Below are 16,170 nucleotides of genomic sequence, written 5' to 3'. Positions count from 1 at the left end.
TACTCTATCCAAGCCTTTCACTATTCAAAAGGACTTAAACATTTATTCTCTGTTGAAGAAGCATTCAACGTATTCAGAATCGGAGTCATAGAGTGATACAACATGGAAACAGGTCCTTCGGCCCAACTTGCCCACATCAACCAACATGTCCCACACTAGTTTCCACCTGCCTGCGTTTGGCCCATGTCCCTCTAAACCCATCCTAATCATGTACCTGTCTAAATGTCTTTTAAAAGAGGGCATGGATTAATTTTTTACACAGGGCGGCACGGTGGCGCAGTGGTAGAGTGACTGCCTTACATCGCCAGAGACCCGGGTTGGATCCTGACTACGGATGCTGACAGTACGGAGTTTGTACCTCTTCCCTGTTACCGTGTAGGCTTGGATACAGATGCTCTGGTTTCCTCCCACACTCCAAAGACGTACAGGTTTGTAGGTTAATTGGTTTCTGTAAAATGGTAAATTGTCACTAATGCGTGTAGGCTGGTCGACGCAGACTCGATGGGCAGATGGGCCTGTTTCCACGCTGTATCTCTGATGTCTAAAGCCTAAATGTTGTAACCTCAATTACCTTCTCTGGCAGCTCATTCCATACACCCAACACCCTACGAGTGAAAAATCACCTTTCAGGTTCCTCTTAAATCTGATGCCCTCAGAGAAAACTGGTGCAACCTTACAGGGAAGGTGTCAATTGCACACACTACGTTTAAGTCGATGTCAAACCCAAGTCGCTGGAGCTGTGAGCCACCAGCATTATTGCTATCCCATACATTGTCCCTGAAGGGTGAAACTGCACGGAGTGATTGAACATAATCAAGGATATACTTACTGTACAGGGAATGTCACGGAGACACACAGCTGGGAAACAGGCAATAGACAATAGACAATAGATGCAGGAGGAGGCCATTCGGCCCTTCGAGGCAACACTGCCATTCAATGTGATCATGGCTGATCATCCCCAATCAGTACCTCGTTCCTGCCGTCTCCCCATATCCCCTGACTCCGCTATCTTTAAGAGCCCTATCTAGCTCTCTCTTTAAAGCATCCAGAGAACCGGCCTCCACCGCCCTCTGAGGCAGAGAATTCCACATACTCACCACTCTCTGTGAGTTTCCTCGCCTCCATTCTAAATGGCTTACTCCTTATTCTTAAACTGTGGCCCCTGGTTCTGGACTCCCCCCAACATCGGGAACATGTTTCCTGCTTCTAGTGTATCCAAGCCCTTAACAATCTTATATGTTTCAATGAGATACCCTCTCATCCTTCTAAACTCGAGAGTGTACAAGCCCAGCTGCTCCATTCTCTCAGCATATAACAGTCCCGCCATCCCGGGAATTAACCTTGTAAACCTACGCTGCACCCCCTCAATAGCAGGAATGTCGTTCCTCAAATTAGAGGACCAAAACTGCACACAATACTCCGGGTGTGGTCTCACTAGGGCTCTGTACAACTGCAGAAGGACCTGTTTGCTCCTATATTCGATTCCATGTGTTATAAAGGCCAACATGCCATTCGCTTTCTTCACTGCCTGCTGTACCTGCATGTTTACTTTCAAAGACTGATGTACAAGGACTCCCAGATCCCATTGTACTTCTCCTTTTCCCAACTTGACGACATTTAGATAGTAATCTGCCTTCCTGTTTTTGCTACCAAAGTGGATAACCTCACATTTATCCGCATTAAACTGCATCTGCCATGCATCTGCCCACTCACCCAACCTGTCCAAGTCACCCTGCATTCTCACAGCATCCTCCTCACAGTTCACACTGCCACCCAGCTTTGTGTCATCTGCAAATTTGCTAATGTTACTTTGAATCCCTTCATCCAAATCATTGATGTACATTGTAAATAGCTGCGGCCCCAGCACCGAGCCTTGCGGTACCCCACTAGTTACTGCCTGCCATTCTGAAAGGGACCCGTTAATCCCTACTCTTTGTTTCCTGTCTGCCAACCAATTTTCTATCCATGTCAGCACTCTACCCCCAATACCATGTGCCCTAATTTTGCCCACTAATCTCCTATGTGGGACCTTATCAAATGCTTTCTGAAAGTCCAGGTACACTACATCCACTGGCTCTCCCTTGTCCATTTTCATCTTCAAAATTTTTTGAAGAGTTAAATCTTCAAAAAATTCCAGAAGATTAGTCAAGCATGATTTCCCCTTCGTAAATCCATGCTGACTCGGACCGATCCTGTTACTGCTATCCAAATGTGCGGCTATCTCATCTTTTATAATTGACTCCAGCATCTTCCCCACCACCGATGTCAGGCTAACTGGTCTGTAATTCCCCGTTTTCTCTCTCCCGCCTTACTTAAAAAGTGGGATAACATTAGCTACCCTCCAATCCACACGAACTGATCCTGAACCTATAGGACATTGGAAAAATATCACCAATGCATCCACGATTTCTAGAGCCACTTCCTTAAGGATGCAGACCATCAGGCCCTGGGGATTTATCAGCCTTCAGTCCCATCAGTCTTACCAACACCATTTCCTGCCTAATGTGGATTTCCTTCAGTTCCTCCGTCACCGCAGATCCTCTGGCCACTACTATATCAGGAACAACCCAAAATCGCACACAGAATGGTTGCTCCAGTTTTTGAGGGGAAGGTTTTCATTCACAACACGCCTCCCCATCTCACCCAATTGCTGTGTAATAATGTTATATAATAATTATACATTTTTGAAATCTTCCCTCAGGAATCTGGATAAACAGCAATGTAATGTCCAGTCCATCGCTGGTCATGACCTTCCCAACACAGGAGGTGCTGCCTCAGAACGTACATATACCACTGCAACTGGTCCAGAACATCGCAACCAGGCTCCTGACTGGTACCCGCAAGAGGGACCATATTACCTCCATTCTGGCCTCTCTCCACTGGCTGCCATGATGGTTCAGAGTTGATTTTAAGGTTCCCCTGTTTGTCTGTAAAGCCCGAAATGGGCTTGCTTCTTCTCCCCTATATCACAGACCTCCTGAAGGGCCACTTTCACCACCTAATTCACGACCGAGTTTGCCCTTGACTCATACTCGCTGCATGGTCGTCACGAGGTCGTAGGTAGGTCGTAGCAGGCCGTGATGCTAGTTATAGGTACTCGTGGCATCAAGTAGGTCGGGGCGTTTTTTCTAGCCTGATGAAAAATGTCCACGAGTGAAAAAGGTCGTGAATTAGGTCGTGAAAGTGGGACAGGACCTTTACCCCTTAAGCCCCTGTCCCACTTTCCCGAGTTATTCCCGAATTCCCCCGAGTTTTCCCCTTGATTCAAACTCGCGGAATGTTCGTAACGGGCCCGTGGGATGCTGTAGATATATCGTAGCGGCTCGAAATGCCAGTCGTAGGTACTCGGGGCATCAGGTAAGTCGGGACGTTCTTTTCCAGCCTGATAAAAAATGCCCACGACTAAAAAAATAGCCCCGAGTACCTACAGCTGGCATAACGGGCCGCTACGAGATATCCACGGACTCCTACTGCCTCGTTACGAACATTCTGCGAGTTTGAATCAAGGGGAAAACTTGGGGGAATTCGGGAATAACTCGAGAGATTTCGTGAATAATTCGGGAAAGTGGGCAGGCCCTTTACTTCCAGGTCCCACAGGTCGGCTGACATGAGGCTCCTGGCTGTCCCGCGATCTAAACTTAAGCTCAGGGGTGACCGTGCCTTTGCTGTTGCGGCCCCCTAGACTGTGGGACAGCATCCCCCTCCCTATCAAATCTGACCCCTCCATCGACTCTTTTAAGTCCAGGCTCAAAACCTATTTTTATTCACTAGCACTTGAATTCCCCCTGATGTGGCTGATCTTTGGTTTGTGTCTTTTTGAGCTGATTATTTGTACCCGTGCGATGTGCACATTCCTGCGTAATGTCTAAGAAGGAACTACAGATGCTGGAAAATCGAAGGTAGACGAAAATGCTGGAGAAACTCGGGTGAGGCGGCATCTATGGAGCGAAGAAAATAGGCAACGTTTCGGGTCGGAACCCTTCTTCTGAAGAAGGGTCTGAAGATGGGTTTCGACCGAAACGTTGCCTATTTCCTTTGCTCCAGAGATGCTGCCTCACCCGCTGAGTTTCTCCAGCATTTTTGTCTCCCTGTGTATGTCTGTTTCTTTTTGTGATTTTAGCTACCTGCTCTAGTCTGTACAACACTTTGGTCAAACTGGGTTGTTTTTAAATGTGCTAAATACATTTTTATTTTAAACGACAGAAAATTGATTTGAGGCGAAGTTCTTACCGGACGTTCATGCTCTAGGATAGATGATTTTCCCGGCTCATATTCAAATATGCTGCGTGGCTCAGCTCGGTATCTGCGCGTATCCACCTTTCTATCAGGAGGATCCCATTCATTCCTGACCAGGCGAGAGGAGAAATCCGTCAGTTTTCCGCACATACTAAAGCCCTTGTCCCACGATGCAAGTTTACCCAAGACCTCTCCCGAGTTAAAAAATATAAATCAAACTCGTGGCACTTCATCACGATTATTTTTTTACTCTTGGACATTTTACACACTGTTGAAAAAACTTCACGAGTTTCCGCGTTTCCCGAGTACCTGCCGTTAGCGTCTCGATCCGCTACGAGACATCCACGAGCTACTACGTACCCGCTACGTACATTCTACGTACTTACCACGAGTTTGATTTTTTTTTTTTAACTCGGGAGAGCTCTTGGGTAAAGTCATACAGTGGGACAGGGGCTTAAGCCACAACTAACCTACAGGAGCGAGAGCTGTGAATCTCCCCAGGGCTTGGCCTCAAGCTTCCCTGTTCTCCCCCGTCAACCCTTGAATGGACACACGGGTTACTCAGGAGATCTCCTTGGTGAAGGCGTACTCAACAACGGAACTGACAGTGTACTCACATGGTAGTTATAACTTATTGTTAATCTAGCTAGCACAATCTCTGGCTGTGATTAAGTCCACAATTTCCCAGTGAGGGGCATAAAAGGGGTTCGGGTGCCAAGTTTACTGTCCTACATAAGGGCACGTGAGGGGTGAGGGCAACTTAACCATACCATGGTAGGGAAAGAGAGACAGTTCAATAAATAACATGATAGAACAAAACTGATCAGCAATAACTATGGAAGAACTGTACACATCGTAACCTGCAATCAAGTAAAATGATTTCAGAGCAGGTTGAAAGGTTAAATTATTCTGCTGACATGTCGGCGGCATCATAATACGGGTGTGATGTCATGGCCAGGTTTAGCTATAAGGACTGGCTGGGGGAGCGAGGAATAATGGATTCATGTTTAATATTTAACCTGTGGATTAATATCCATTAATGGGCTCTGAAATGAAAGAACGTTCAGCTCTTTCAAACAATGAGGAGACAAAGAACCACAGTCGCTGGTTGATGTACAAACAAGGACACAAAGTGCTGGAGTAAAGGGCCTGTCCCACGAGCATGCGACTGCATGCGGCAAGTGCGACCTAAAGGGCCTGTCCCACCAGCATGTGACTCCGTGCAGCAAGCGCGACCTAACAGTGCCTGTCCCACCAGCATGCGACTGCATGCGGCAAGCGCGACCTAACGTGGTCGCTTGAGCCGTACGGCCTCACGGCCGGTCCCACTTCGATTGCCGGAGCCGTATGGAGTTGTGCGGAGCTGCTCCCAACATCGCGCGGGGCTCCGAAAAACTGACCGGGTTCAAAAATTCCACGCGGCAACGGCCTGCTGGCCCGCAGCCGCCTCAACGCCGTACGCACCGCCTCAACACCATACGCCCGTCGGACTTCGCTCTAACTTCACGTCACTCACTCGACCTCCGTGCATACAGCGTCGATGCGGCTGCGAGCTTTAGGTCGCGCTTGCCGCATGGAGTCGCATGCTCGTGGGACAGGCCCTTTACTCAGCGGGTCAGGCCGCATGCTCTCCACTTTAGAATTTAGAGATACAGCGCGGAAACAGGCCCCTTTGGCCCACCGAGTCCTCGCCGACCAGCGGTCACCCCGCACTATCCTACACACACTGGGGACAATTTACAATTTTACACAAGCCAATTACCCCACAAACCTGCACGTCTTTGGAGTGTTGAAAGAAACTGGAGCTCCCGGAGAAAACCCAGGCGGTCATGGGGAGAACGTGCAAACTCCCTACAGACAGCACCGGTAGTCAGGATTGAACCCAGGTCTCTGGCGCTGTAAGGCAGCAACTCTACCGCTGTGCCACACAGTAGACAGGAATAGATGACCTTTCGGGTCGAGACCCTGCTTCAGACTGATTGTAGAGATGGGAGAAGAAAGCTGGCAAAGGGGAGAGGCAGGTAATTGATTAACGCAGGTGAGGAGGGTTGTTGATGGGCAGACGGTTGGAAAAAAGATGACAGATAAGAAAGGAAGGACAATGTGAGGCACTTGAGGTTAGTTTAGTTCAGTTTAGTTTAGTTTAGATACAGCCTGGAAACAGGCCCTTCGGCCCACTGAGTCTGCACCCACCAGCGATCCCCGCACATTAACATTATCCCACACACACACACACGAGGGACAATTTTACACAAACACCAATCACCCTGGCCACAAACTCTTTGAATCACTTCCCTCTGGAAGGCGACTCCGGACTGTCAAAGCTGCCACAGACAGACATAAAAACAGCTTTTATCCACGAGTAGCTGCTCTACTCAACAGCCAAAAATCTGTAGCCTCCCTTTGATCTGGTATTTTGTTGGTTCATATGCTTGATCAGTGGTGTTTTATCGTTAATGTTTTATTATTATTAATGTTTAGTGTTTTCTGAATCATTCGCAACTGTCACTGTATGTCACGTTGTTACTTGTGGGCGGAGCACCAAGGCAAATTCCTTGTATGTGAATATTTGGCCAATAAACTTACTTACTTAACTTATAAACTTGTACGTCTTTGGAGTGCGGGAGTAAACCGAAGATCTCGGAGAAAACCCACGCAGGTCATGGGGAGAAAGTAAAACTCCGTACAGACAGCAGCCGTAGGCAGGATGGAACCCGGGTCTCCGACGCTGTGAGGCAGCGATTCGACCGTTGTGCCACATTTCGGCTGACTGGTTGGTACACTACAAAACATTTTCACTGTGCCTTGGCACAGGTGACAATAGACTAAACTCAACTTACTTTTCCGTGACTCCTGCTTCTCGTAGCCTTGGTTGCGATGGGATGGGAAGAGGAGGTGGTGGCGGTAATGGGGCTGTCTCCTTGTAGAATTCCACACCGTTGTCCGAGATGCTCTTTGTTAGAGGTCGGTAGGTATGTGTCTTAGGAGGTGGGTGGGCCTGGACAGAGGTGAACGATCTGTAGTAATCTGGCACAAAACACAGAAAGAGATCCATCTGGAATTATAGTTATATAAACACTCTGTAACTGGGTGCACACTAGGGTTGCCAACTGTCCCATATTAGCCGGGACATCCCGTATATTGGGCTGAATTGGTTTGTCCCGTACGGGACCACCCTTGTCCCGTATTTGACCGCTACTACTCGGGTCGAGGGGACTGTGGGGCCAGTTCGCCGCGTCCGGCCCCACCTCACCCGTCCCGACGTAGTGCAGCCCATGGAGTGCAGCAGCAGCAGCAGCGCCTCGCCCGTGGCCCCGTCGGTCGGCAGCCCGGCCAGCTGTCCGACCTTCGGACCTTCGCTCACCGCCGACACCACCACCACCCCTCCTTCTCATGGCCGATCATCGGTTCGTGAGTTGGATGGGGCGCCGGACTTTGCGAGCGACGGCGCGCGGCCCGGGTTAAACCTCCTCAGCTGGCCCGCCGGCTGGGCTTTGTCTGCAGTCCAGCACCCGGGCCAACTCATCATTCACCCAGCCACGGCCGAGTCAGTCAACGAATTGCCGTCGGGAATTTGTCCCTGATTTTGACCTTTTGTCCCTTATTTGGGAGTGAGGAAGTTGGCAACCCAAGTGCGCGCACACACACACACACACTCAAATAAAAATCACACTTTCATTCAGATACACCTCAAAATATGTTAAAACACTGAACAGTACTGAACACTGAAAGGGCATCACAGTGGTGCATCAGGAGAGCGCTGCCTTACGGAGCTCACAGCGGCAGAAGCCCAGGTTTGATCCCGACCACAGGTGTTGTCTGTACGGAGCTTGTATCTTCTCCCCGTGACTTAGTGGGTTTTATCCGAGATCTTTGGTTTTCTCCCACACTCCCAAGACGTGCAGGTTTGTAGGCTAATTGGCTGGATATAAGTGTAAATTGGCCCCAATGTGTGTGTAGGATAGTGCTAATGTGCGGGGATTGCTGGTCGACGTGGACTAAGCTGGGCCTAAGGGCCTGTTTCCGCGCTGTATCTCCAAACTAAACTAAATACAGCACAGGGAGAGGCTCGAAGCAAGGCACACCCTGGCCACTCCCTCTTCTCCCCTCTCCCATCGGGCAAGAGGCACAGAAGTGTGAAAATGCACTCCTCCAGATTAAGGGACAGTTTCTTCCCAGCTGTTATCAGGCAATTGAACCATCCTACCTACACAACTGGAGAGCTATCCTGAGCTGCCAACTAACTCATTGCAGACCCTCGGATTACCTTTGATTGGACATTTATCTTGCACTAAACGTTATTCCATTTTTCCTAAATCTGTGCAAAGTGAACGTTTCTATTGTAATCGCGTACTGTCTTTCCGCTGACTGGTTAGCATGCAACAAAAAGCTTAAGGGCTTGTCCCACTTGGGCGTCATTTGCGCGTCATTTACGCAACATCATTTACGTGCACGTAATGTACGCATGGTGCGCATTACGTGCGCATGGTGTGTGGTAATGTAGGCAGTGACGTGCGGTCGCATGCGGTGGCCCAGGATTATGGGATGTACAAAATCTTTGCGCGACATCTGCGTGACGTGTAAATGATGCCTTAGTGGTTCAGGCCCTTAACTCAGTACACGTGACAATAAACTAGACTAGACTAGACTACACTCTTTGGCTCTCCACTGCCTGCAGAAACGTACATTAATCCTTAACTCTTAAAACCTCATTGCTGCATCATTCTCATTCCGCCCATGGCTTGAAGGATCAAAGTGAGGCAGGGTTTCAGATGTTGGTGCCTTGTGTTTCCCACACCCATCAGAGAGGACCCAGGGCACTCAAACGTCATGTTGCTGTGATAGGAGCAGATTTAGGACATTCAGCCCTTCAAGTTGGGGTGAGAGATTGCAACCTTCACGTGGTCCGCCCTTTCTCGACGAATGCAATCAACCCAGCGTGCACAATTAAATAAGATCAAATAAAATAAGTTGTCCCACAAATTTAGGCTGTGCATGCCATACGCAAGAAGAAGAGGAAGCCTTTCAAGTCTACTCCGCCATTCAATCATGGCTGATCTATCTCTCCCTTCTCACCCCATTCTCCTGCTTCCTGAACAAATACAAATTATTGTTGAATAATATGTTATAGAACCTGGTGCTATGGTCATAAGTGATAGGAGCAGAATTAGGCCATTCGGCCCTTCAAGTATACATCCCCAATCAATCATGGCTGATCTATCTTTCCTTCTCAACCCCATTCTCCTGCCTCCTCTCCATAACCCCAGACACCCACACTAATCAAGAATCTATCTATCTCTGCCATAAAAATAACCATTGACTTGGCCTCTACAGCCTTCTGTGGCAAATGAATTCCACAGATTGACCACCCACTGACTGAAGAAATACATCCTCATCTCATCTCCTTCCTAAAGGAACGTCCTTTAATACTGAGGCTGTGATCTCTGGTCCTAGACTCTATCACTAGTGGAAACATCCTCTCCACATCCACTCTATCCAGGACATTCACAAGCATCTTCCATCCATCACAAAGAGCTTCTCATCCCATCTCTCTGCACTTGAATTAAAAGCGATACGACTGGTGAAAGAACTGGTGCATAAAGTCACCGAGCCTTCTGGTTCCACCGGGTTACCAAGGCTGTGTAACTGGAGCATGAAGGAATAACTCAAAGATGAAGGACATTTCAGTCAGTAAGCAATCACAGCTCCGTCCAAGACCACGGGAAATTGCAGCTAATTGTGGACGCAAGGGTGAAAGAATTAATAGGTAACTTTTTCACGCAAAGGGTGGTGGGTGTATGGAACAAGTTGCCAGAGGAGGTAGTTGTGGCTGGGGCTATCGCAACGTTTCAGAAACGATTAGACAGGTACATGGATAAGACAGGTTTAGAGGGATATGGACCAAGCGCAGGCAAGTGGGACTAACGTAGCTGGGACACGTTGGTCGGTGTGGGCAAGTGGGGCAAAAGGGCTTGTTTCATCACTGTATCACTATGACAATGAACTTCAGGTGCTACTTTATACCAAGGATAGACACAAATTGCTGGAGGAACTCAGTGGATCAAGCAAAATCTCTAGAGGAAATGGATAGATGCCGTTTTGGGTCACGTGTACTGAGGTACAGTGTAAAGCTTTTGTTGCATGCTAACCAAACAGCGGAAAGTTAATAAATGATTACAATCGAGCCGTTTACAGTGTATAGGTACGTGATAAAGGAATAACGTTCAAGCTAGCAAGCCCTCATCTCCTTCCTAAAAGAACATCCTTTAATTCTGAGGCTGTGACCTCGAGTCCTAGACTCTCCCACTAGTGGAAACATCCTCTCCACATCCACTCTATCCAAGCCTTTCACTATTCTGTACGTCTCAATGAGGTCCCCCCCTCATTCTTCTAAACTCCAGCGAGTACAGGCCCGGTGCCAACAAACGCTCATCATAGGTTAACCCATACATTGCTGGGATCATTCTTGTAAACCTCCTCTGGACCCTCTCCAGAGCCAGCACATCCTTCCTCAGATACGGTGCCCAAAATTGCACACAATATTCCAAATGCGGCCTGACCAGCACCTTATAGATCCTCAACATTACATCCCTGTTTTTGTATACAAGCCCTCTTGAAATAAATGCTAGCATTGAGTTTGCTTTCTTAAACATTGCAAGATTTCCATTCTTATGGCCAATGTGATCTTTTCAGTAAAATGCTTCATTTTCTTGATGCAAAGCACATCACACGTTAAAGAAAAATCTTTGTGCAAAAACCATCGTTAGTAAAGAATCAATGAATTTTCATAGTATTTGCAGTATTAGTACAACTTTACTCCCAATAGTTAACACAGTATTAATATGTTAATATTAAAAAAATATTTTTAAAGTCTTAGTTTAGTGTATTTTAGAGAAACAGCACGGAAGCCAGCCCTTCAGCCCACCGGGTCCGAGTCGACCAGCGATACCCTCACATTAACACCCACTAGGGCCAATTTTTACATTTACCAAGCCAATTAACCTACAAATCTGAATGTGGGAGGAAACCGAAGATCTCGTAGGAAACCCACGCAGGTCACGGGAAAAACGTACAAACTCCGTACAGACAGCACCCGTAATCGGGATCGAACCCGGGTCTCCGGCGCTGCATTCGCTGTAAGGCAGCAACTCTACCGCTGCACCACCGTGACTGCCCTTGTCGTTAGTCATTAGGTAATTTTCAATGAGTTCATCTTTCAATACTGAAACCAATAGTTAATGAGATTTACTAACTGTGGAACATTAGTTAGTCGTGGGCAATGACATTGCTAGGGAGGTTTTGGCAGAGAGAACCAAGTTTGTAATGTTAAATTTGATTAATTTCACTGCTTCCACTGTACTATATATATTGAGACTTGAGCAAGAGATGTGTGGGGCAGCAAGGTGGCGCAGCGGTAAGCTGCTGCCTTACAGCGCCTGAGACCCAGGTTCGACCCTGTCTACGGGTGCTGTCTTAGAGTTTGTACGTTCTCCCCGTGACCGCGTGGGTTTTCTCTGGGTGCTCTGGTTTCCTCCCACACTCCAAAGTCATGCAGGTTTGCACTTTAATTGGCTTCGGTAAGAATTGTAAATTGTCCCTAGTGTGTAGGATAGTGTTAGTGTGTGGGGATCGCTGGTCGGCGCGGACAAGTTGGGCTGAGGTGACTGTTTCCACGCTGTATCTCTAAACTAAACTACCATAAAAGAGAATTGGCAGATGGGTCTACAAGGGCTGGAGATCAAAAGGAGACAAAAGGCGTGGCAAAAGGGGGAAAGAGGAGGCAGATATCACAACGGCATTTAAAAGGGACTTGGGCAGGACAGGTTTGGATGGATATGGGCCAAATGCAGGCAGGTGAGACCAGCTTAGATTGTTTGGCAATGGAGGCTATGGGCCAAACGCAGGCAGGTGAGACCAGCTTAGATTGTTTGGCAATGGAGGCCGTTTCTGTGCCATATGACTCTATGACTCTATGACTCTTGGGTTGCACAGTTGCGCAGCGGTAGAGTCGCTGCCTTATAGCGTAGGAGACCCGGGTTCGATCCTGACTATGGGTGCCGTCTGTGTGGAGTTTGTACGCTCGCCCCGTGACCGCGTGGGATGCCTCCGGGTGCTCTGGTTTCCTCCCACATTCTAAAGGTGTTCAGGTTTGTAGGTTTATCGGCTTCTGTAAGTTGTCCCCAGTGTGTAGGATGCGAAACTGGAATGATATAGTGTACGAGTGATCGTTGGTCGGCAGCGGGCCAGTGGGCTGAAGGGCCAACTTCCACACCATGTCTCGAGTAAACTAAGACTCTAAGAGGAAATAGTAAACGTGACAAGGGAGTGTCAGATAAGGGAATCCATATTCTTTTAGAGATGCTGCCTGACCCACCGAGTTGGTGTTCAATACAAGATTCCCGCATCTGCACTTCCTCGTTCTACCACAAAAGGGACACGTTTTGTGCAGAGTCAATGAAGTGCAGAAGGTGGACAAAAATGCTGGAGAAACTCAGCGGGTGAGGCAGCATCTATGGAGCGAAGGAATAGGTGACGTTTCGGGTCGAGACTCTTCTACAATCTGAAGAAGGGTCTCGACCTGAAACGTCACATGGTCCTTCGCTCCATAGATGCTGCCTCACCCGCTGAGTTTCTCCGGCATCTTTGTCTCCCTTCGATTTTTCCAGCATCTGCAGTTCTTTCTCAAACGACAAGTCAATGAAGTGCAGATTAGCAGTGAGAATCTATTGGATGAAGAGAGCATTAGAAGAGCGTATTAGTCACGTTAGCGTTACATATTTGTTGGGAAAGGATAGTGTGATATAACTGGAACAATAGGTTGTGAGTTCAAATTGAGACCTAAGAGCATAACATAAAATTCTTACCAGGGTAAACATATGCATATGTGGCATTGAATGCATCTGTATCATCATCTGTTAAAACATAAGAAGGAATGTTGAACATGATTTACTGTCAGCCATCAGCATGAAAGGAATTGGACCAACAGTGTTGGCATAATTGTTATGAGGCTGAGCTACTCTTGTACATGGCCCATGCTCCTGCCCCCTTCAGTTAGCTGCCCTCCCTTACGGGCAGGGGATCAGTCACAAACTCTTGCACGATGCCTGAGAAAGGTAGGTAGCATCAACAAGGCGAGGGGGAACCGCAATGAGGGGGGAACAAAGGAGGAGGCACGGGATACTTTGTAACTTTGTCTGTGCCCTTTAAATGGCGACTCTTTGCATACCTTGTGTGTGTGTGTGTGTGTGGACAATAAAGTATAATTCATTCATTCATTCATCATCATTCATTCATTCATCCATTCATTCATTCATTTCATTCATTCAAGGACCCACACCACCCTGGCCAGACTCCCATCTCACCCCTGCCATTGGGAAGAAGGTACAGGAGCCTAAAAACTGTAACGTCCAGGTTCAAGAACAGCTTCTTCAAGACAGCCATCAGGCTATTAAACACTACAACCTCCAACTAAAGTCCGAACTATGAACTAGCTTGGAGTCAGGGGATATGGGGAGAAGGCAGGAACGGGGTACTGATTGTGGATGATCAGCCATGATCGCGGGTGGTGCTGGCTCGAAGGGCCGAATGGCCTACTCCTGCATCTATTGTGCTTGTGACTCTGTTTTGTTTATGGACTATACTGCATCATTTTACATTATTTGAACATTTCTTTTGTTTAAGCTTTTTATTAAGTGTACTGTGTATTCAAGAAGGGAGTGCAGAGGAGGTTCGTGAGGATGACCTTGGGCCAGTTTATTGGTGTAATTGGCACATGTTATTTTGTTAAAGTAGCATTATTTCTGGATGTGCTGGCATTGGAGAGGGTCCAGAGGAGGGAATAATCACGGGGAGGATTGTGTTAACATATGACGGCACTGGGCCTGTACTCGCTGGAGTTTAGAAGGATGAGCGGGGCACCTCATTGAAACTTACCGAATAGTGAAAGGCCTGGATAGAGTGGATGTGGAGAGGATGTGGAGGACCAGAGGGCAGACCCTCAGAATAAAAGGATGTATCTTTAGAAAGGAGATGCGGAGGAATTTCTTCAGTCAGAGGATGATGAATCTGTGGCATTCGTTGCCACATAAGGCTGTGGAGGCCATGTCAATGGATATTTTTAAGGTACTTGATTGATAAGGGTGTCGAGGGTTATGGGGCGAAGGCAGGAGAATGGGGTTGAGAGGGAAAGATAGATCAGCCAACTGAATGGTGGAGTAGATCCGATAGGCCGAATGGCCTAATTATGCCCCAATGACTCACAAACTACAAACCAGCAACTCTTTGGAGTGTGGGAGGAAACCGGTGCACCTGGAGAAAACCCACGCGATCACAGGGAGAACGTACAAACTCCGTACAGGCAGCACCCACAATTGGGGTTGAACCTGGGTCTCTGGCGCTGTGAGGCAGCAACTCTACCGCTAGAGTTGCTGCCTCACCATGCCAGTCTGAGTCCAGTATTGTATCTTGATAACAAGTAGGCGACGAGACCACTATTGCCTTCGAGAAAACTCAATTCAGCAAAATCTCGCCGCCCAAGTTTACTTTTGACAGCCATGAAAATTAGCTGCTAAACTCTCTGACATTGGGCAAAGTGGAATGAGCCCTTGGGAAGCAAAGTTTCCAATTCCCAATGACAAAGCAGAAAGTATAACGGAGGGAAGCCTCAGTGAATTTGGCTTGAAGCTCAGAGATGTGAGATCGTTTAGTCCATGCAACAAGAATTGACTTATCATTTAAAAGGCGTTTTATTACAGATTTTCATTTTCCTGCTGACTGATATTTAAATCGGGCAATAAAAATTCATAAATGACCACAGTGACTTTGATTTATGGGTCAGGACAAAACTGGACGACAGCGACTTGTTGAGACCACCCATCCATGGGAAATGAGTAAAGTGCTGACCATTCATAGTCATGAGCGATACAGCGTGGAAACCAGGCCCTTCAGCCCAACTTGGCCATGCCGACCAACATGTCCCATCTACACTAGTCCCACCTGCCCGCGTTCGGCCCATATCCCTGTAAACCTGTCCTATCCATGTACCTGTCCAAATGTCTTTTAAATATTGTTATAGTACCTGCTCACAATTAGCTCCTCCAGCAGCTCGTTCCATACACCCACCACCCTCTGTGCAACAAGAGTCTCGACTCAGGTGGGATGACACGAAGCTGGGGGGCAGTGTTAGCTGTGAGGAGGATGCTAGGAGGCTGCAAGGTGACTTGGATACGCTGGGTGAGTGGGCAAATGCATGGCAGATGCAGTATAATGTGGATAATTGTGAGGTTATCCATTTTGGTGGCAAAAACAGGAAAGTAGACTTTTATCTGAATGGTGGCCGATTAGGAAAGGGGGAGCTGCAACGAGACCTGTGTGTCATGGTACACCAGTCATTAAAATTAGGCATGCAGGTGCAGCAGGCAGTGAAGAAGGCGAATGGCATGTTAGCATTCATAGCAAAAGGATTTGAGTATAGGAGCAGGGAGTTTCTACTGCAGTTGTACAGGGTCTTGGTGAGACCACACCTGGAGTATTGCGTACAGTTTTGGTCTCCTAATCTGAGGAAAGACATTTTTGACATAGAGGGAGTACAGAGAAGGTTCACCAGACTGATTCCTGGGATGTCAGGACTTTTATATGAAGAAAGACTGGATAGACTCGGTTTGTACTCGCTAGAATTTAGAAGATTGAGGGGGGATCTTATAGAAACTTATAAAATTCTTAAGCGGTTGGACAGGCTAGATGCAGGAAGATTGTTCCCAATGTTGGGGAAGTCCAGAACAAGGGGTCACAGTTTAGGGATAAGGGGGAAATCTTTTAGGACCGAGATGAGGAAAACATTTTTCACACAGAGAGTGGTGAATCTGTGGAATTCTCTGCCACAGAAGGTAGTTGAGGCCAGTTCATTGGCTATATTTAAGATGGAGTTAGATGTGG

At 47.6% G+C, this 16,170-nt stretch overlaps 1 protein-coding gene across 1 annotated transcript in view; it reads right to left on the bottom strand.

The window, feature by feature from the left end:
- LOC129695217 (sorbin and SH3 domain-containing protein 2-like) overlaps window positions 1-16,170 on the bottom strand; it is a 234,464-nt gene that overhangs the window by 98,600 nt on the left and 119,694 nt on the right. Inside the window, exons 10-12 of the mRNA XM_055631996.1 lie at window positions 13,101-13,148; window positions 7,077-7,263; window positions 4,231-4,345 (exon numbers count right to left, since the gene is read on the bottom strand). Of these exons, the coding sequence (XP_055487971.1) occupies window positions 4,231-4,345; window positions 7,077-7,263; window positions 13,101-13,148 (350 nt within the window). The remainder of the gene's footprint in view (window positions 1-4,230; window positions 4,346-7,076; window positions 7,264-13,100; window positions 13,149-16,170) is intronic.

Source organism: Leucoraja erinacea, chromosome 3 (assembly GCF_028641065.1).
Source record: "Leucoraja erinacea ecotype New England chromosome 3, Leri_hhj_1, whole genome shotgun sequence".
Classification (NCBI taxonomy): domain Eukaryota; kingdom Metazoa; phylum Chordata; class Chondrichthyes; order Rajiformes; family Rajidae; genus Leucoraja; species Leucoraja erinaceus.
Note: the sequence above shows the minus strand (reverse complement) of the source record. Positions and strands in the feature narration are given on the sequence as shown.